The sequence below is a fragment of the Caloenas nicobarica genome, chromosome 9 (genome assembly GCF_036013445.1).
Source record: "Caloenas nicobarica isolate bCalNic1 chromosome 9, bCalNic1.hap1, whole genome shotgun sequence".
Lineage (NCBI taxonomy): Eukaryota > Metazoa > Chordata > Aves > Columbiformes > Columbidae > Caloenas > Caloenas nicobarica.
The window spans coordinates 2,926,743-2,948,258 of record NC_088253.1 but is presented as its reverse complement, the minus strand read 5'-3'; the positions used below and the strand labels follow the sequence as shown (position 1 = coordinate 2,948,258).

The window sequence follows — 21,516 nt, the reverse complement described above, 5'->3', positions numbered from 1 at the left end:
AAGCTGTCCTGAAAAACAAACCAGCTAGCTGCAAAAACATATCCACTTCTGTATTCATACATGCTTAAATATGGGTTTGAAAGCTTGAAAGTATTAGCCTACATTTTAATCAAACTACTAATTAATACTAACATGAAAGTGCAGAGTATTTTTTCTAATTGTTGCATAAATTCATTTTAACCAACTAATCGTCCTGCCAGTTGTACACTCAGCTTCATCACTTTCTTCATAGGTTTTCTTCATAAGCTACATTTTAAAAGAGCTTACGTATTTAGTTAGAAACACTTAAAACCCCGTGATGAGTTCAGGAAAGTTTAGTTACTCTGTGCTCTGTCAGACTGAGCCAGGCGACGGGGGGATAACGATGGGCACATCTCATTAACGCCAATTACCAAATGAGGCTTGCAAGCTCTGCCAGAGCCAAGTTGTGGTACAGCCCATCTGTATCTGAGAATACTGGTAAAGGCGTACACAAGATCTTTCTGCTTTTCCAGCAAAAGCCTGGATTCCTGTGGACAGGAAACTTTGCCATCTTTTGGGTTACTCGTGGTCCCTAAGAACTTTGGAGCTCACATAAGCCAATTTTAGCAGGAGCGTACCTGCCTCAAATCAACTCCAGTAGTTCTGTAAAAATCAGCAGTTCAGCAGAAGACAATTCCACACAAGAAAAGGACTTTACTTAGAGACCAGCAGTTGTTTGCTCTGGTTCTGTCCCCCGTACGGGGGGACAGATGATGATCCTGGGTTTTCGCTCTTTTGGTTGCATGTTGCATATTGGCTTCAGACTTGTGTTTCTGAGGGTGCCAGCGAGACCTGTACTGTTAAATACAAGCGATTTTGTTGTACCGATTCCTTTTTTAAAAGACGTATGAGTACTTGCTTTTCAAAACAACAAAAGTATAAACAGTTTGGAATGCACTTCCCGTCTTAGTAAAGAGTAAAAACTCTTTCACTTTCACAAATCTGTGTATTAGTAAAAAAGATTGGGGTTCACTCATCTCGTGCCATTAACTAAACCACTTGCAGTTGATCCCTGGAACAGGGACCTGTCGATGAAGCTGCTTCTTGCGAGCTGCTGCTGAGTTACTGGAAATTACCGTCATTTCTGTATTATTAATACAAGATTTCTCTCCAGCCTCCACTAGAAGTTGTAACAGTTGAGAGCATTCATTGAGTGAACATGCATCTAAATGAAAAAATTGTGGGTTTAAAGTAGTGTCGTGTATTTATTCCTTCAGACTCCCTGGGACTTGATGCAGGCGTCCTAAATGTGGTGCGCTCGGGGGAATAGAATAACTGATGAAAACGCAGCTCCAGAGCTTCTCTGGCCATGGGGCTTGGGAATAGATACTTGCACATAACCTGATTTTCCGAGAACCAGGAGTACTGATGAATAATTCTGCCCAAGTAACACAAAAGACATTTTTTGCATAAGAAAAGAAACACATGAGTAAAACCATCAAGCTGACCCTTTTTTTCTTCCTTAGGAAAGTGCTAGAAAATGGCTATAAATCAAAAAAACCTACAACACAACCTTTGCTTAGATCTAATTATACTCATCTAGATTCATTGTTCATATAGTCAGAGAAGTTTTTAACTCTTGCTACTTATTTTTGGTTAACACAGTCTTGAAATTAGAAATCTGATATTTTAAGATACCTCATACAATACACTTTAAAGTCATGTCTAACAGCTAGTAGAATCTATATTATTAGATTCTTGGGATATCATGAATAGTAACTGTATAGGACTGAAACTTGGCATATCTGGATGATATACTACATGCTGATTTTTAAAATAAATTTGATTTTTATAAATGGACATGATTTTAATCAGAAGATGACAATATAATGGATTTGTGGCATCTCAAGTGCAGAATATCTATTAAAAGGTTAATTCACAGCAGTACAAACTGATCCTAAACCCCGCTTTGAGGAAATACAAGTTTAGATGGGTTTGGTTTATGTAAGTTTGACCCTTTGGCACTTGCTACTTAAGCAAGCTTAAAAAATAACTCAGTGGCAAAATAAAGATGTTCTTCCAGCTATAGACCCCTGTGTCATGGAAGAATGCACATAGCTTACAAATTCCCTATATCCATGGGGAATAAAGCTGGCTTAAAATTTGGATCTATTTGATTTATCACTTTCTTAATTTTTTTTTCTGATTCTCTCTTCCTAGAACAAAAACAAATCCATTTTCCTTAAACATTATCTTTAGGGTTTGGTGAGTTTGGTTGTTTGGGAGGGTGACGCAGTCCTTTTAGAAATGCAATGTTTTTACGATTTACTCTAAGAAACAGCTATGAAATATGATTTAATGCTGCTATAGTATCATTCATCTTCACTGCTACCATATTTACAATAATAAAAACCTAACAGAATCCTATGGTGATGAATTTCCTTTTCTGTTTTAGCAATATGAAATAACAGTAATGAATTCCAAGTGCATTTATGACCCCAGCAGTATTGCTACAGGGAATTTTATAATACTGGCTTTGATCAGCTTCTCAACTGTAACATGTTAATAGATTTCTCTGAGTCTCTGTAATTCTTGCAAGAACTTTTCAAAGTCACATTTTCTGAAGCTATTATATTAAGTTGGTAGCTAAACTTTCTTTTACAAGTCCTACTCGTAAGGTTCAGTAACTGTTCTCACTAGAATTACTGGCGTACAGATTAGCTTGAAAAACAGTCTCTTATGTCCAAATCGCATTCTTTATGACTATCAAGAAATACCTCAAGCGACACTTTTATATGTGGGTACTGGTGGGCAATACCAAACTCAGGTGGTGTTTTGGGGTGATATATAAACTTAAAAACCATCTTTTCCACATTAAGCTTTTAAAAGTATGGCATTCAATATACTATTTTAAAACTAATTTTCACCAACTTTATTTGCATTCCTTCTGTAGTATCATGGAACAACCCATATCTGACACCGTTAATTATATGAAATTATATATAATGTGTATATTCATGAGAGAATCTGATCGTTTGTAATCATATTTTTAAAATAATTCATCTCTTTCCCGAGAGGTGACACGAGTAACAACATCGTTCTTTTCCTAATGAAAACAGTGCTCACCATTCAAGTTATTGTTTTCAAGTCAGCTGGTGCAATTTGTTGTGTTTGGCCTGAGCAGGGGCAGAGTTCCTGGCTGGACACCGAACCCAAACCCTGCAGTCCCTGATCATCAGAGAGCACTCAACGAAATGCCCACCGTTCCGCTTCTGCTCTTCCTCATTCTGCAGGCCTTTAGTTCTGATTTATGGGATCTTTCATGTATGCAATATTCATGCAAAGAGTAAAATAAAAGGCACATATAGCTGGCCTTATCTAATTCCTTAAAGGTTCTTTGATCTGCTAAGCCTTAACTACAGGAAATTTGCATAATTACGAGGGCTTTTTTTAAAACACTGTTAGAATTATTCTCTCTCGTATTAACATTCCAGTATGTTGTTAAAAGATAGCAGAATAATAATGAGCGCATATTCCATGCTTTTACTTTCCCACTGCTCAATTCACTTGTAATCTTACAACAAGAAATACTGTTAAATTAGCTACAATGAACAGCAATTGCCAAAATGAGCATTAGATTTGCTAAGTACTGGGTCTTACATCTCTGGTTAACGTCTCCACAAACCTGCTATCTCAGAGAGGAAACTCAATTGCGACAGCTTCTTCAAATATTTCAGGAATTTTATGCTTGAGATCAGATCAGGTAAATCCAGGAGAAGAATGCAAATTCCAATTTCAGTCCTGCTTTCTGATCCGTTCCCTGCAATCTGCATTCTCCATTCCCTGTTTCTTTTGGACTTGTTATTTTTAAGGAAACCCCCCATTTAAGTGTCATTGTGGATTTTCAGCTCTACATCTGCATTTCCAGGCTTTTATTGGCGTCTGTCATTGTGACATGGTGTTTTTCAGCTGAATCCTGTAAGCAGCAAAGCATAGCATCCAGTAGAGTATAATATCTAGAGCCGAGCACAGAGTGAATCGGGGCAGTTCTTGGGGCAGGGAGGGGGAGGATATCTGGGTTTAGTAAAGCTGACCAAATGCAAGTTGTTGAGCTTTGTTACCTTACTAAGTCTCCCTAGTTTTGAATAGAATTGTGCGCAGTGACTGGTGCCAGACTGCTGCAGTGCCAGCCGTGGGCTCTAGTTGTGGACAGTTCTGACCGGGGCTGAAATGCACATGTCATCTTTGCAAGCTGGAGCGGGTCCCAGTAGTGATCTTCTGTGTTTTCTTGAGAAGGCTACCTACTCAGTGTGCTTGGTTTCAGTTATTACCAACAAGGCAAACTGATTTTCTTAGAACGAATGTCCCTGTGGACCCAGAACAAGATCAGATACTTTAAATTTAATACGGAGCGGCCGTTCATTTGCTGAAATGTTTTCAGAAACCGCACGAGAACGGTTTGATGTTGTAGCACCAGCACAAGACAGGCATTTCGGATCTGTCCTTGCAACGTTCCGTGGCCGATGCTGGGCGGTCCTGGCGAGGCTGCCCTGTGACCGTCAGGCTGCCTGGAGCCATCAGCAGCTTTGTACCCGGCTTTTCCTTCTGATACCCCCTCTCCTTTCACCACCACCTCATTGTTCTGTCTCCCTGCTTGCTTTCTCCCTCTCCTGTGTAACATCCGATCCCTTCTTGTGCTCTCTTTTTTGATGTGTTATGTCTCGTATGTACCAGCTGAGCCCTGCAAGCCAGGCCCAGCCTGGCTGGAGCTTTGAGTTGATGTTCTGTTTCATGTTCTCACTTCCATTTGAAATGGAAGAATATCTTCTGTGTTTCAGTCCATGCTATGGGCATCTTAATTTTCTCTCTTAAAGTAAAAATATGCCGACATAGTTTGAACTAAATCAGGTGATAGTTGCAGTTTGTATCTACGAAAACCATTAATCCTTTGGGCCAGGAACAACAGAGCAATAAATGGTTCAGGTTTACTCAAAGATCAAGGCATAATATTATCATATGAATAGATTAATCGAATCGCCTGTATGGATCAAATCATAATTTCTTTGAGCGTCTGTCTGACCGAAGCTGTACGGACCGGTAGCCTTTGCAAGGCTCGCTGCAGAGCTCTTTTCGTTTTGCTTGGCTTTGTTTGCAACCTTCCGAGGCACGCTGACCTTTCACACGCTGTGAAGTCGTGCCCTTCAGGTTTTTTGCGGTGTGCTTACTCTTCCCTGTTGTTGCATTGAGTTCTCACGCTGTTTAACTAAATTGGATTGTGAGGTGAACACAAATGTCTAGCAGCTATTACAGTGAAGAATTTGAACATAAACATCGCAATATGTACCAGACAAAAGCAAAATAAGCTTAATTTCAATAGCCACTTGACATTGCAGGATTCATTACATGGAATTCCGCTATATAGAAAGAAGATGAGGTTCGTGACCAGTTGAGGAACCTGAACATACATCAGTCCATGGGACCTGACAAGCCGCATCGCGGAGTCCTAAGGGAACTGGCTGGTGCGGTTGCCCGGCCGCTCTCCGTGATATCTGAGAAGCCCTGGCAGTTGGGTGAAGTCCTGGTGACGGGAAAAAGGGAAACATTGCACCCATCTTTAAAAAGGGAGAAAGGAGGAACCCGGGAACTACTGACCTGTCAGCCTCACCCCGTGCCTGGGAAGGTCATAGAACAGATCCTGTAGAAACCGTGCTGAGGTACATGGAGGACAGGGATGTGATTTGAGACAGCCAGCACGGCTTCACCAAGGGCAAGTCCTGCCGGACCATCCTCGTGACCTTGTCCAATGGAGTAACTACCTCAGTGGACGAAGGAAGGGCTACGGATGTTGTCTGTCTGGACTTCCGTAAAGCCTTTGACATGGTCCCAACAACATCCTTCTCTCTGAACTGGAGAGATATGGATTTGATGGGTGGACTGTTCGGTGGAGGAGGAACTGGCTGGATGGTCACATCCAGAGGGTAGTGGTCAATGGCTCAGTGTCCGGATGGACACCAGTGACAAATGGTGTCCCTCAGGGGTCCATACTGGGACCAGCACTCTTTAACATCTTCATCAACAACATAGACAGTGGGATCGAGTGCACCCTCAGCAAGTTCACGGATCACACCAAGCTGAGTGGTTCAGGTGACACACCTGAGGGATGGGATCCATCCCAGAGGGACCTGGACAAGCTCGAGAAGTGGGACCATGCAAACTTCATGAGGTTCAACAAGGCCAAGTGCAAGGTCCTGCACCTGGGTTGGGCAACCCCTGGTATCAATCCAGGCTGGGGATGAAGAGGTGGAGAGGAGCCCTGCGGAGAAGGACTTGGGGATGTGTGAATGAAAAGATTGGCCGTGACGCAGCCATGTGCGCTTGCAGCCCAGAAGCCAATTGTATCTTGGGCCGCATAAACAGAAGCATGGGCAGCAGGTGGAGGGAGGTGACTCTGCCCCTCTGCCCGCTCTGGGGAGATCCCCCTGCAGTGCTGGTCCAGCTCTGGGGCCTCAGCACAGGACACACATGGACCTGCTGGAGAGGGGCCAGAGGAGCCCCAGAAATGACCCGAGGCTGGAGCAGCTCTGCTGGGAGGAACGGCTGAGAGAGCTGGGGGTTCAGCTGGAGAAGAGAAGCTCCGGGGAGACCTTAGTGCGGCCTTTCCGGACTGAAAAGGGGCCGATAAGAAAGATGGGGACAGACTTTCGAGCAGGGCCTGTTGTGACAGGACAGGCACTGATGGTTTTAAACTAAAGGAGGGAGATTCAGGCTGGACACGAGGAAGAAATGGTTGGCCCTGAGGGTGGTGAGAGCCTGGCCCAAGTTGGCCAGAGAGGTGGTGGCTGAACCATCCCTGGAGACATCCCAGGCCAGGCTGGACGGGGCTCTGAGCAACCTGAGCTGGTGCAGATGTCCCTGCTCATGGCAGGGGGGGCACTGGGGGGGCTGGGGAGGGCCCTGCAACACAAACCAGCTGTGATTCTAAGAGTGTGTTCATGGCACAAGCTGGAATCATTTAATAATTGAATAGCTGGATTCTGTTAAAGGGATTTTCTGGTTGCTGCAGGTGGCGATACCCTGCTGGGATGTTTTTCTTTATAACTCTGTTTTGCTTAGGAAACTGACTTGAACTTGAAATATTGCATGCAATATTAACCAAACTTCAAATGTTTAGGCATTACAAGTTAGACAACTTTCCCCCATGCAAAGGGCTGGAATATCAGCAATATGATAATTTTATTGTTTGGTTGGGTTTTTTAAGAGTTTCTAATTGGAATTCTGTAATTTTATGGTATGAAGTTATTCTTAATGAAAACACATCTTCTCATGTAAATGCATCAGATCTGGAGTGTGGGCTTTGAGAAGTATCACAGTGTTAGCGGCACTACAGATAATAGGTATCAAAGTTGCAGGTGTGTACTTTCATTGCATAATTTTAAGCAGAAAAAAGCTCTTGCTCCACTATCTGTTTTTTTCCAGCCAGTGACCTACAACCCCAAAGGCAGTAATAAGGGAACCGAAGCAAAGCTTTCAACTAAAGCCAAGGAAATTGAATTGTCCATCTTTCTAAAAAGCTTTCAAGCTTAGAATTGTTGTTTTTTCATTTTTTTCCTGAAAGCCACTTTGTAAATTCCTATGCGTACTACACAGGTACTTCATTATTATCCGTTATATTTTTCCTTTCTTTTGCAGTAAGTGGCTGTGGCATATTTTCAAATAAAATAAGGGGCTGCCGGCTTCAAAAGCCGGGGAAACACTTTGGTGTGCAACGGAGCACAATTCCGATAATCCCTGTAAAGTCAATATCCCCGTAGTGTTCCAACCATGCACATTCATGGGAGAATTTTACCCAATTCTTGACCCGGCTCTGTCTGACTCCAGCTGTTCCATGCACGTCGTTCACAGCTATGCAGCTATTCCTGTGGCTTCTGCATGTAGTTTTTTGGAATAACATGAGGTTTTTTGAGGATGCGTATGCACATCTAATCCATAGGGAAGCAGTCGTTCCTGTGGCGAACTCAGTGTTAAGGCAGATGATGGTACAGAATAATTGAGCTGCCGGTCTACGGCTACAGGCTACAGCTCCAATACTGTGTTTTACACCATGAAAAGGGTTTTTACCAGGTATAAAGAATGTATGTCCAAACCGGAGCAACTCCTTGCTGTATTTTCTAATTCTGTTAGATTTTGGCGTTTTCTTGACAAGTTGTTTCACACTTCACAAATGTCTTCAGTTAGTATTTTGGTGAATGTGTTATAGCTTCTGATAAATGCATTGTTTTGCAAATTAGAGGAAAATATAGTAGCTGGAAGAAATAATGACATAACATTTGTATTTATAAAAATACGTCTTGCTATTCAGTCCTCTAATATATTGAATTGGGGGGACTTTTGAAAACCTAACTATTATTACTGTGTTTTGAATTAATCTGAATGGCTTTAATGGACTACTCAAAAGTGAATGATATTTCATCAAGAAAATAGTAATTAAAAAAAATTAAAAGAACGGCACTTCAGGAGACCACAGGTTTGAAATCCAAGTTCCCGCTTCCATTTCCATTAGTGTTTCAGGTCTGTGTAGTGATCTTGTATGTTCCGCTCTATTATGCCACAAAATAAGCTTATTTAAATCAACAGTATCAGTGGTGTGTATCTATTCATGTAGGTTTGTAAATCCAGTATCACACACTGTCAGTTCTGTTTCAAGAAACAACAGAAAGAATTGATTCCACATGTAAACACAACCCCATTCCCTTCGGAACAATCGAAGCCCTTGTGCTGTTCGGGTCGGGTCACCTGCCACGGGGTTTGAGGACGTCCCCAAACATAAAAACAAGTCCTGGGTGTGTCATAGACAACACATCATTCTGTTCTTCAGACAAGACTTTCGAAAGGTTAATGATATGTATTGCTTCAAGTCTATTATGCCATACTTCAAAAATAAGGAGATTGATTCGGAGATGTTCAGAATGGTTCCTGGGTGGCAAACTCTGACTTTGTAAGGTTTGGCTGCCCAAGATCATTAGCTATTTGTTAAAAACGTGGCCTCTGACAGGCCGAAACTACTGAAAACCATGGCTTAAAATGCTGAGGTTTCTTACTCAGCCCAAGGTTTTTGAAGCAATAAATGTAGTGACTTAGTGATTTTAAACAAAAATATAACCCCCAACAGCTATATCAACAGCATAGCCCATGATATGGGTGCTTCCAAATAACTGTTTTGAAGCAAGAAGCATAAAGCATAAGACATAGTGTTTAATAGTGTTTAAAGTAGTATTTAAAAGTAATAATGTACAGCACGGACAGGGTAAGGTTTGTTAATTCTTGTTTATAGTAACAGTTCTGCTGATGAAGCAAAAGAAGCTCTGAAGCGACAGCCACTTTCTCCCTGTTGCTTGCAGAGATTTCTGAAGCTTGAAGCCCAGTAGGGGTAAGAACTAAACCCACTTTCCTGCCTGGACATGGAACGATACTTAAAAATTTTCTTGCAATAAGTAAAAAACCATTTACAACAGTTTTACAACAGAGCAAATAGCTGGGGTTGCTATTTAAATTAAATTTGAATTACTTTCCTAAGTAAATTAATTACCAGTGACTTCAGAAATGACAATAAACCGTTAGCAGTCCTCCCTGTAATTGTTCTTTTTATTTTTCATCTTTGTTCAAGGTTTTTATGTTTCCCAGATGTTCATCTTGTCATTCTTAATTATTTGTTTGCAATTCTGAGTGGAACATTTGAGTAACCGTCCAACTCTCGTGGAATTGATGGCAGATATAGGTGGAGTAAAGCAAGAAATAGACTCGGAGATCTATTTGTAGTCAGCTTTGAAGGAAACTAGAACCTTCGACATGCTGTCATCCCGAGTCCTGCTTAGCTGCTATCTCCCAAATTTAAAGGCAAATAAATAAAGGGTATTGCACATTTTCTGCTTGCTGTGTGGAAGAAAACATTCCTTTCTGACCTTTGCAAATGATCTATTTACATCCTGAAGCATTTCATTATCCTTATCTTAGTAGGCATGAGAACCAGTGTTAGTAGCCATTAAATTATTCAATGCTTTTAGGAATTCTAGCTGCAGTATCTGACTCTCTAACCTCTTCAAGGCTGACTGCACACCGCGTATGACATTTTCTTTCATTTCCTTTAATTTAGCTGACATTTATTTCATTTGTATGGTGAAAGAAAAAAGGAGATCTCAGTTGCTGTCTCCTCATAATCCTAAATATTTCGCTCAGAAGTCGTTCTATAAGCTTTTCGATGTTAAATATTACAGCAGAATCTTGTTCTTTTGGGAAAAGTCCTTCCGAATTCAGCATTAGTGAAGCAATTTTTTAAAGAAAATGTTTTATTGTGTTATAGCGTGATCAAGTAATACATAACTTGTTTGGCTTTACAACTAAGTCAAATTTAATAAACCCGTTTTTGTTCCTTACTGCTTTTCTATCGGTAACCAGTGCTTTCAGATATTACGTGCCTACTCCAATTCAAGAAATACTCAAGTTTTAGAGTCAGCAATTGAGACCTAGAGATTGAGCAATTTAGCCAAGATGGTGTATGAGTAGTCGGTGACAAAGTGGGGACAGTCGGTGACAAAGTGGGGACAGACTCCAGGCTCGAGTCCTGTCCTGTTCTCTCAACTTACCGGAAAATTGCCCGTTCTGAGAGCAAAGCCCCCAGTGCCCTGAGCTGGGGATTCCCCGAGCAGTGACACAGGACACCATGAACCTCACAGCAGAGCAGGGAACTGCAAACCCGCTTTAAATATTTCCACCTCTGCCTTCTCATTACGTGGTTCTGCATGGAGAAAAAGTAAATATAAATCTTTAGGACGGTTATTGTTTCTTTCAGCTAATAGCATTTTTAGCTTAATAAAAGGGAAATTGCATCAAGCTGATTTTTCAGATCTCATCCAAGTGTATTTAGCTGACATTTATCTTGCCTTTTTAAATGAAATTATCATAGCTCTAAAACTACAATAATACAGGATACTTACCTCATGACTAAACCGGCCCATCTCAAACCAAGCCTGACAGCATATGGCAAGCTGCTTCCCAGAGAGCTGCTGCAGGGTGAGGAGGGTCAGAGAAACACGACGACGAGTCACAGAATGGCCCGAGCTGGAAGGACCCACCAGGACCATCAAGTCCAGCTCCTGTCCCTGCGCAGGACAACCCACAGTTCACACCGTGTGTCTGAGGGTGTAATCGTTGTCTTGAATACGGGTTCAAAATTATCATCATCCCATGTAGCAGGTAGTTTGTCCGCCATAAGAAGATGCAAAAGCTGAGGAGCTTCTGCGAGTAGGTGTCATCTCTCGGTGGCCCCTTGGTGGCAGAGCTTTGATGCTCCGGACAGGGCGTCCCGGAGGCTCCCCGGGCTCGCTGCTGGGGATCAGGGGCGGCCGTGCACCCACGTTCCTCTCCAGGAGCCCACAATGGGAGCTGGGTTCTGTTTGATCTCAAAAGGATGTTTGGCGTTTCCCAAGAAGCTGTGGTTGGTTGGTGGAGTTTCCCCCAGCCATGGCAGACGCCGTGCGACCCGCGCGGCCCCCGGCTCTGAGAGCTGGCCGTGGAGGGGGCTGTGCCGAGGAGAACGGAGCCGCTGCCAGCTCCTCGCAAAATGGGAATTCGGGTTCTTCCATTGGCGCTCTGTCACGTTTTGTCGCTTAACTTACGATGGCCAATTTCAGGCATGATCTGTCCGATGTCAAAGCAGAGAAAAATCTGACGCTTAAAAAATACTGACCGTACATCATGTCTTTGTAAAAGAACTGTTTCTAGTGATGACTTAAGCCTGCTTGTGGTTGTCAGGTGTCCCTTGAACTCCTTTCTATTGATCTGGTGAAGGGCTGAATTCACCACGATGCTGATGAGCTGCTGATACCATTCCTGCTGTGGAACCAGGTCACTCACTAAGAGGCTTTCTAGAGAATGAACAAAGAATCTACATAGGATCTGAATCAGTTTGCCAGAAATGAAAAAGATTACAAGGTTTTTATTTAAATGGAATAATCAGATACTTTAGAAATGGGATGTAGGTGAACCTGTTAAGAACTGCAACGCTTATTTGTTTCCCTACTGCCTTTTCAAGCAACAAAGAATGTTCTTTTTCCCCTACAGTCTCTCCTTCAATTATTACATTATTATAACATGCTCTCACTAGGACCTAACTTGCAACCACTATAATCCTGTTTTCATTAAATCAATTTATTAGTTGAGAATTTGTTCATGAGAATTTACTTAGCAAATTTTGTGACACAAGAAAAACGGGTAGTTACCGATTAACGCTAATAAGAATTAAAATGGACCTTCACGTGTTGAGTCTGAGCTTGTAAATCAAGGGGGCAAAAGACTTGGCACTGCTCATATCAAAATAAATGTGGATAGCTGATTTCTTCTCAACTTGTAACAAATAGGAGATTCAAATTAACACGGAAATGGTGCTCAAAAGAATCATCTTACCTAGAAATGTAAAGCATTTAAGGTGTTTTCCAAGTGAGTGCCTGCAAGTAGTTTGGAAATGTGGAATCGAGCCTTTAAGAATGAAATTATCATGCGGTGGGTTAAAATTTTTTCAACATTTTTATTGCTGCCTCTGAAGGGTGTATTTGTGTAGAAAGTGGGTGGGTTTGGGGTCGTCGTGGTTTTTTCCTAGGATGCTGACGTGGGCTTCTTTTGCAACTGCCCGCAGCGGGCCAGCTCAGCCAGTCGGCACACTTTGCCCTCCAGCTGCCGTACAACGTGCTCGGCTTGGGACGCAGCGCCAATTTCCTCGACCATCTCTACGTGGGCATTCCTCGTCCTTTAGGAGAAAAGGTTAGTGGAGATTTCACATTGTCAAGCTAATGTTTATGGTGTTACCTCTCCTAGGAGAGTTTGGATGGAAACGCTGCTAGGGACGCTGGTTTGGTGTTTTTCAGAAGCAAGAATATCAAAGAAATAAGTTTGAATACAGAGAAGTTTGCCAAAAAGAACTTTGTATGCCTGTTTTTTGGGGTGTACAAGCTCTGAAGCTAACACTAGGACACAAAGATGACTGAAAGTGTCTGTAAATTTTAGCACAGGTATATAGTGCTTGTTTGTATGGTAAGTGTGCATTAGATCTCATGGGCCAGGTATGATGGTCTTGGCTGTAACACCTGCCTCACATAATCCTTTCTGCCTCGCTGGTTAAACCCGTGATCAGTGAGATGGAAGGTAGAGGTCACCGTGTTTATCTGATCTTCAGATGAAACATAAAAGTAGGGTCCTGACCATGTGCAGTCTTCAAAGATCTGATGGTGCTACTTCAAAAAGTGAGGTATTTGAATTAGCTTCCTGGCCAAATCCTGATCTGGATAATTGCTTTGCCTGCCTCCTTTGTAGCGTTGGTTCTTTTCTTCTTTCCCTATTATGTTGTTGCTTTGTACTTTTTAAGCAGATGCTGTGTTTCATGTCAGAAATAGTTATTTTGCTTTTTACTTTTTTTTCGAAAGCACTTTGAGCTTTCAGAATAAAAGGTTTATACAAACGTAAGGGAATAATCACTTATATTTTAAATCTTTTTTAAAAAGCAACTGTTTACTTGTTCCTCCTTTTGTATGTTTCAAGAGAGAATTTCTTTGCTTTTAAGTAAGTTGGTTTGTTAGGAATTGACGTAGCCTTTGTTTTTCTTTCAGTCCGTAAGAAAACAAGAATGGACAGCGATCATACCCAACTCCCAGCTGATAGTCATCCCCTATCCTCATAACGTACCTCGAAGGTAACTTCATCATTTTGATTTGCACTTCACAAAATCACATTAGTACAGAGTTTAAACTAGGCATTACGTGTAGGTTTACAAATAGTCACTTGTATAGAAAGTAAATTTCTGAACAACGGCAGGGGAGGTCAGTCGTACGGAAGGGACTCGGCAGAGCACTGCGCAAGGACGTACAGACTCAGACAGCGCCCAGAAACTCTCACAATCTGTTACCAGCTCATACAAACAATGAAAATCTATTACCAGCTCAACTCCTGTGAACAATAACATATTTGCTGGATTTAGCAACATTCTTGTTGGCAAATTGCAAGCACGGCAATGATTGAAGCAAGCGTTTTTGTTTCAGCAAACATGCAATTTCTGTCTAGTTGCATCTCAAAGTTTTATTTCCGCCCTTCCAAATGCGCTGTCTGCTGCCACAGGCATGAATGTTTCTCTTCAAGTAAAGGTGAACGGGTTGGTTACACAAGAGCTTGAATACTGAATTCATTTTGCAATTAAAATGTTTATCACGGAAAGAGCACGTTTCTCTCTTTGCTATTAGAGAAAACATTAGTCACATATTCCAGCTGCTCTTTGCCGCTTGATCTACTAGTGAGGTCAGTTGCATTTATCATGCAGAAATGATTCTGGCATCGGTTTCAGCAGTTAATTTTACGATAGGACAAATATCAGTTGAGAAGTGATGTGCCACTTGGGTTGCTAATTAACAACCACAGTAATAACATCTGCCAGATCAAGAAAATTTACTTATTGTCTTGAGGTACTTAAAGGTACATGTTATGCAGAAATTTTTCTGTCATCCTTCATCTATTTTTGCTTGCCTATAAAGTAAGTTTATGGACACTATAGAACAGCAGAGGAGAGAATCCCCAGAAGAAATCAGGTTTCCTACTAAACACTACTTAAATGGCTAGGTTTTTTTAAGATGGAGATGTTGTTTCCTGCGAGGCCTCGGTGCTGCCTCGGCACAGCCTCCGCTGGCAGCTGCCACCCGTAGGAGCTGGGCTGCAAAAGGTGTTCCCTGAGCCTCGGGACCCCACGATGGTCGAGCAATGTCTTCCAGAAGTCCTTAAAGCGCTTCATTTTGTTGCTCCTGCCATTCTCCTGCCATCATCAGCTGGTTCTATTGCCCACAACTGCAGTTGGCCCTGGGTGAACCTCGGGCTGAGCTGCCCGACCAGCGGGAACCCCTGAGTGTAATTATGTTAAGTCACGTATTTCCAAGTAAACACCATTAAGCCTCATTCTCTAAGAATAGGCACTAGTTTCTGTAGACCAGGTCATTACCTGCCTTACACTAGCAGGTTCTTTTCATCTTTATACGTTAAATCTGATTTCTGCTTCCTAATGGAAGGTATTAATGTTTCCGCGGATTTTCTTCTGTTGTACAGCTGGAGTGCCAAGCTGTATCTGACCCCAAGTAACATTGTGCTGCTAACAGCTATAGCCTTGATTGGTGTCTGCGTTTTCATCCTGGCTATAATTGGCATATTACACTGGCAAGAAAAGGTAAGCTTAATGAACTACATTTTTTCTACATTTTCTATGCTATTTAACACTGCCTAATTTTTTACAGTCTTGTACATTGGCTTTTTTGAGTAGTTTTCTACTATATACTTTCTGACTCAGGCTGCATTAATTCCCAAGAGGTGTTTATTATTAATTCAGTATTTACCGCAAGCTTAAAAATTGGCATTGTTTTTATTTAAGCCCTAAGACACTTAAAAAAGGAAATGAAGAGCAGCACGGATAAGCTTTTGCCGTTAAGCTGTTATTCTCAACTAAATGAGATGGGTTTGTTTCATACCTAAGCTTTCCTTTTTGCAGAGTTTTAGGGAGTACTGTTCTGGAAAATGGCACGTAAACTCAGTTTACTTTTATTGAGTTCTGCTGGTAATCTAAAAATAAGGAACGCGTCCCTTTTTCTGTATCTCTGCTGATTACACTGACATCAGCATTCAAGACTATAGGGAGCCAGTCGTGTACATATTGGCTGCTTTGCTCTGTGTGTCTGAATTGCACATGCAGGGTATAGAAATCCATTGATTTTAAGAAGCATTTTGAAAGGGGCCTTTCATGTCACAAAAGAAACGCGTCCCCATTTTTCTTAACTATGCTCAGTTTGCAATCATATCCAACTGGCAGGATTGCCAATAAATGCTACTACATACCCAAACCATAATCTTAGCTGTCAAATAAAATTACCACACATTTTGACATGGTAGAGCTGTTTGTTATTTTGTGCTTCTGGAAATAAAATGACCTTGTTAAACATTCAGATAGGCTTTGCGCATGCCTCGTATTTAAATGTTATTTGTCAGTCTTTGCTCGTCGAAATGTTAAATGCAGTCTCCAAAAAACAGTAAAGCTGGGAATAAACCAGACAAAGCAAAAAACCACGAAGTTGGTGTGACCGTACCGGGCCCGCGCCGCTGACAGGAGCCAGGCCTGCGCGCAGGCTGGGCCCAACTCTCTGCAACGCATCTTCAGCAACAAGAGCAACAGAACAAATACTTTGAGTTGAGGAAGGATTAACTACGTGTAATTCCATCTGGAGAAAGGGAGATTTAATGACAACACTTAAAATAACTCTTTGTGCAGTAGTTCTTGTATTGTAACGTGAGCGCTCTGAGCCACCCCACGCCCCAGCAGTACGCGGCACTGAAGTGCTGTTCTGCTTGTATTATAAACCCATTCCCAACAGCTGCATCTTGCTCAAAATAGGCACAAATATTTAGATAAGTTGTGTGCATTTTCAGGCTGCTGTATAAACCTTTGTTAATTCCTACAATTTTCCAGTGCCCTCCTATTGATTTTAGAAGAATGGTTGAGGTACGGAACAAATCAGGATCTTGACCAAGGCTCTATTGCGCATCACTGACATGACCGGGAGTTAAACTCTGAAGTTCCTTGTTTCTAAGCTTGTTCTGGGTTTACTGCCTCTTTCTGTAATCCTCTCATAAAACTACTGTTCTGCCTAAACGCTGTTTGCCCTTCCAGATCTCTAGAGCACCTATAGCAAAGAAAGGAAGGGGGATGTACTGGCAGCTACAATCTCTTCTTTCCCCCAGAGGATGTATCTGTCTGTACGCTGCACTGGTTTATTTAGCGGTTAAAATAAACCACGTACGTTCACCCCTGCAGATAAGAAGTAGTGAGAGCCATTTGTCTACAATAGTTCTTATACAAGTATCGTCCTGTTTAAATAACTGTAGGAGTCAGGGACAGTGTGTTGCTCTGTCGTGCCATAGAAATGTTGGATCCCTTTAAAAAGAAAAGGTTTTAAACCTCGGTTACTAGTTTTTAGTTTTGATACATCAAATGAAAGATAAATTGAGGAAAAACTTACACCATTATTCATCTGAGGACCGTGATATTCCCGTGTTCTGATTCTTCATAACGCGCTTTGTGGTCTTGAGGCCAGTCGTGGGAACACATGGATGATAATACTGCTAGAGAAGTTTTGATGGATTCATCAGAGTATCCGTTACTGTCAAATTTGAAGCAGTAATTTTGTCAGGAAGCATACAAGAAATGGAGGGAAAATTGCCTTCTGAGTGAGACTATAAAATTTTGTGGAATGCGACGTGCATTTCAATGCGAGAGAGAGTATGGCGCTCCCCTCTTCCCACCAGTTTTGACATTCAAAATACTCCTGACATTGAGAAAGTCCTGCCAAACAGCCAGACTGATACATCTGAAACTTCACTCACAGCTCTGCTGCTGCCACAAATGCAGGAAAATCCACAGGGAGTGGAACGGAGCTGCTGTCGCGCGTACCGTGTGTGCCGAGGAGATCTTTGGCCTGGAGCCTGAGCAGACGCCAACCTTTCCTGGCAGAGCACACACACCAAATTCTACCTAAATTGTCACGTATATTGATCAACTGAAACGCAAATCTGAATGCCCACACAGCCGCATACTGTAAAGGCTTTTCTTCATTTTACTCATCAAGAAAAAAAAAAAAAAAAAAGGCAAGCTAAAAAGCATTTAAATCTGCTTTGCTAAATTCTCTGATGTTGGGATTTACACATACTGGTCGTCATGACAAAACCCCTGTTTTCTAGAGAAGTTCACGCCGTGTGTTCAAAACTCCTTCAGTAAGGACTCTCAGGGTCTGAAACTGCGTTAGGACACAAGAGGAGGCTTGTGGGCAAGGCCACGTTTTTACGTGTTACGTGGATCGTGGGTCCGGTTGAAATATGCTGCTTTTTCCCAAGCACGGTCCCAACTGCTCTTCCAGCAGATCAGTGCGTGTTCTGCATAAACAGGCAGGGAAACGCATCCTACGACATGTTTTCATAATCCAGACAAAACCATGGAACATTTTTAGCCTACTTGGTGCTGTTAATTGTTGGTTGAACTGCCATCTTTGTCTATATTTGTATTTAACAGAAACTTTAAAAACTAATCTCATTTTAAGCGTAACAGATGACATTTACAGTTACTCCAGAGTAATTTCATCTCATATTTATAATGCAGACTAAATAAATGCATACTAGGAAACATTCTTCGTTTTTTTGAAATATTCCTTTTAAAGAAACATCGTTAGAAATAATAGAATATAATGGGTCACAAATACTAAAACAGCAGAGCATTAACAGCAGAAGCCCATTTTCAGTAGATTATTGCTGTTTCAAACAGCCGTCATTGAAAAACTAATTACTGGGGCTTTTACTGAGCTTTTTGACTTTGTCAAATGAGTGACTTGGAAAAAATCAACCGTTCTCTGACATTTGACAACTTGCTTCTGTACCAGTATTGCTCTAGATCCCACAAAGTGGTTTTTTATTTTTCAGAAAGCAGATGACAGAGAGAAGCGACAGGAGGCTCATCGGTTCCATTTTGATGCTATGTGACATGCCTTAATATTTATGAAGGAGCTGCTACTCATTTGCTTAATTGCAATACTAAATTCTGATTTGTGAAATGATTACCGTGACATACTGCTGGTGTGCTATTTGTAAATGTTGCATTATTTGGTAGTTGTTTGGAAAGTATTAAAATTAGACCTGAATGTCTCCCAAGGCCTTTCTGTTAACAGACTGTACATAATAGGATTTGATCTTTATTTAAGAGAACTGTAAATTTATTTTTCTTCGTAAAGGGATCAAACTGCATGTACCATTGTTTACATACCACCAATTCTTTAGTAATATTTGGTAGAAAGAAAGCTGTGTAAATAAAGCGTAGCGTTTCAGTGGGCAGAATACTTCGTACCATTTGAATTGCTCTTGTCATTTATACCTTCCTGCAAAATAACCTGCATTTCTGAAAATTCAGCTTGAGCAGTTTCTCAGATGACTTGGTCATTCATTATTTTGATTGTACTCAATGGTGCTCAGCCTAAATTATTCTGTATTTCTCTTTGTTTAAATCCGTCTGTGCAATAGTTAAAGAATGTAGGAACTGGAGATGTAAAAGCAGCCGGCAGTACTAATGCTGGCTCAGTAGCTCGTCATGGGACAGATGCACTATTTATGTGTGTTAGTTCGTGAGAGAAGACAACGCATTAAAAAATGAAAATCATAAAATGTCTCAGCATTACATAAACTGTTTTTACAATTAAACTATAACCATATTTATTTTAGAAAGGCCTAAAGTCATTATGAAAGGAACTTCTCATTTATTTATTCTATTTATAAGAAAGGTCGGGGATTTTTTTGTTTGGTTTTGGTTTTAAACAAGTTTGAAAGAAACATTTTGGAGTGGCAGGAGAATGAGGATTGACTCCCTAACATTCACAGCTAAGGGATGAGATACATGAAGATTAAATGAAGAATATAATAGGTCAGTCAGAATAAGCCATGTACATTATCTGTGTGCACTACTGTGCCCGAATGTCATGAGGATGTAATAATCACATCAGGCGAGCAGCTCAACTTTATCTATTTTAAATGGTGACAAAGGTGCGATTGCTCAGTGTGCTTTGGATCTTGGAAGAGTGTCTCAAAATAATCATGCTTTAATTTAGTAGTTATTCGGGACAGACAGGCCAGGTGGAGCTGGTCCTGTCCCCCCGCTCACCCTCAGCACCTGGTCCCGCAGCAGCGCTGACCCGTCCCCACAGCAGCACCACGTCCAAAAAGCACCGAGAAGTACGGAGAAGCGCTCTGCCAAGCCGTGGGGTTTATTAGAGGTTTCTAACGTGAACTGATGAGATTCCAGCAAAGGAGACTGGCATCTGACAGCCCCTCTCCTTACTGCACGCCTGTCGTGTCTTCCTTAAGAGTGGCATGAAAAGGTAAGATTTCTGAGATAAATACTTTGCGCTATTGGACTTTTTAAACCGTGTTGATAGAATGTGCTCCCGACAGCAGCAGCACTAACAGATTTCCCAGCGCAGAGGAGGCAGGATTCAGCACATCGTCCTGTCTTTGTCAGATGGTCGCGGAGCGTAAGGCCAAACGCCGAATGCCGCTGGGGCAGCAAAGTTGGCTGTAGCCCAATATAAAAACCATAGATTACCCTCCTTATGTTTTTTGGAAAAACAATTAGGAACTAAATAACCTCATGCTGACATTTAAGCTGTTCTCAAATTAACAAAACAATGAGCTTGGTATCTTTTGCTTTAAGGTGTTTTGCATGCTCAGTAGCGCATCCTTGCCTCACTTTGTATACCATACATTGTTGGTACGTTAATAGCTTTCTTCTAATAAAGTTTACCACAGGTTCTAACTACTCGTAGCTTGGCTCACACCACTATATGCACTCTTTTTTTGAATTAAGGCATTAAATATTGTTAAACCTCTTGTTGAGGGTTTCATGTCGTACTTTGGTTTTCTATTCTATAAGCGTCAAAAAGAGGTTTGAGTAGGGTTGTTACCCGTCTACCAGTAAGTTTAAGAAGGCAACATAGAAAGTGTGTTGCAGGTGATCATCACAATAACCGAGAAGTGAGAAATAGTTGTAAGTGCAGCGTTTTTCCAGCCGCGTCCCTGGCAGCACAGCCCCGGGGAGCTGCCTTTGGAATTGCTGCAGCGCCAGATCTCACCTATGGAAAAACACTGTTGACGCGCCAACTGACAGATGGCTGCTGAAATACCATCTTTCTTTGTTCTCATTTTCCATTAGAAGCTTTAAGACTGAATCTTCCTACCAGATTTATCATTAATGCACTATAATCCCCCAAGAAAAGACCCAACTTTGCTGCTGCAGATTAATGGGCATATTCTGTAGAGCACGGGAGGAGCGGGTGGGATGGAGGAATCCCGTGGTGAGCCCGTCGTAACACACAGCTTTAGTAAAAACATTTGCTACAATTCATTGAAAAGTCATCACTGTAAATGCACTAAGTCAGTTCAGGACTTTTATAACTACTTTCAAAGAAATGGCACCTAAATAGAACAGCAGAAGTCAGTCCCTAAGTTTCTACTAGATTATAATCATCAGCGCTTAGTTTTGTTAATGTAAAAGCACTAACCATCCTAGTGCTGAAGGTATTCATAACCGAAAGAATTACTTTTTTAAATCCAGACAACACAATTATGCTTAAAATAATCTCAAACTTTGCAAATAAATAGTACTAATTCTCCTTTTTACTAATTCAAAATTTTTAATCAAAGACTGAGTCAAAAAGTCAAGAGCGCTCGAGATGTTAAATCTGAACTATTGCTATGGGGTTTCAGTAACCCTGGTTTTTTCTTCCATTTTGGCGACAGGATCTTTTTGTTGAGGCGCTAGTAATATCAGCCTCAGCTGACACTTGGGACATAATCAGCCACAAAGCACTGTTTTTATAATTAATTCCTGTCTTCAATGAAAAATGTGATCCCATCTATGATACTATGCCTAAAAGTTATAAAATATACGCT

The 21,516-nt window shown here is 41.4% G+C and overlaps 1 protein-coding gene across 2 annotated transcripts in view; it reads left to right on the top strand.

Annotated features, from left to right (window-relative positions):
• ITFG1 (integrin alpha FG-GAP repeat containing 1) overlaps positions 1-20,380 on the top strand; it is an 87,611-nt gene extending 67,231 nt beyond the window's left edge. Inside the window, exons 15-18 of one of the 2 annotated variants that reach the window (XM_065640818.1) lie at positions 12,650-12,774; positions 13,617-13,699; positions 15,094-15,211; positions 18,502-20,380. In XM_065640818.1, coding sequence (XP_065496890.1) covers positions 12,650-12,774; positions 13,617-13,699; positions 15,094-15,211; positions 18,502-18,561 — 386 coding nt within the window. In that variant the 3' untranslated portion in view covers positions 18,562-20,380. Of the gene's footprint in view, positions 1-12,649; positions 12,775-13,616; positions 13,700-15,093; positions 15,212-16,521; positions 16,549-18,501 lie in introns of those variants that run through there. The other variant, XM_065640819.1, reaches the window with a different exon arrangement.
• Positions 20,381-21,516: the final 1,136 nt, after the last annotated feature.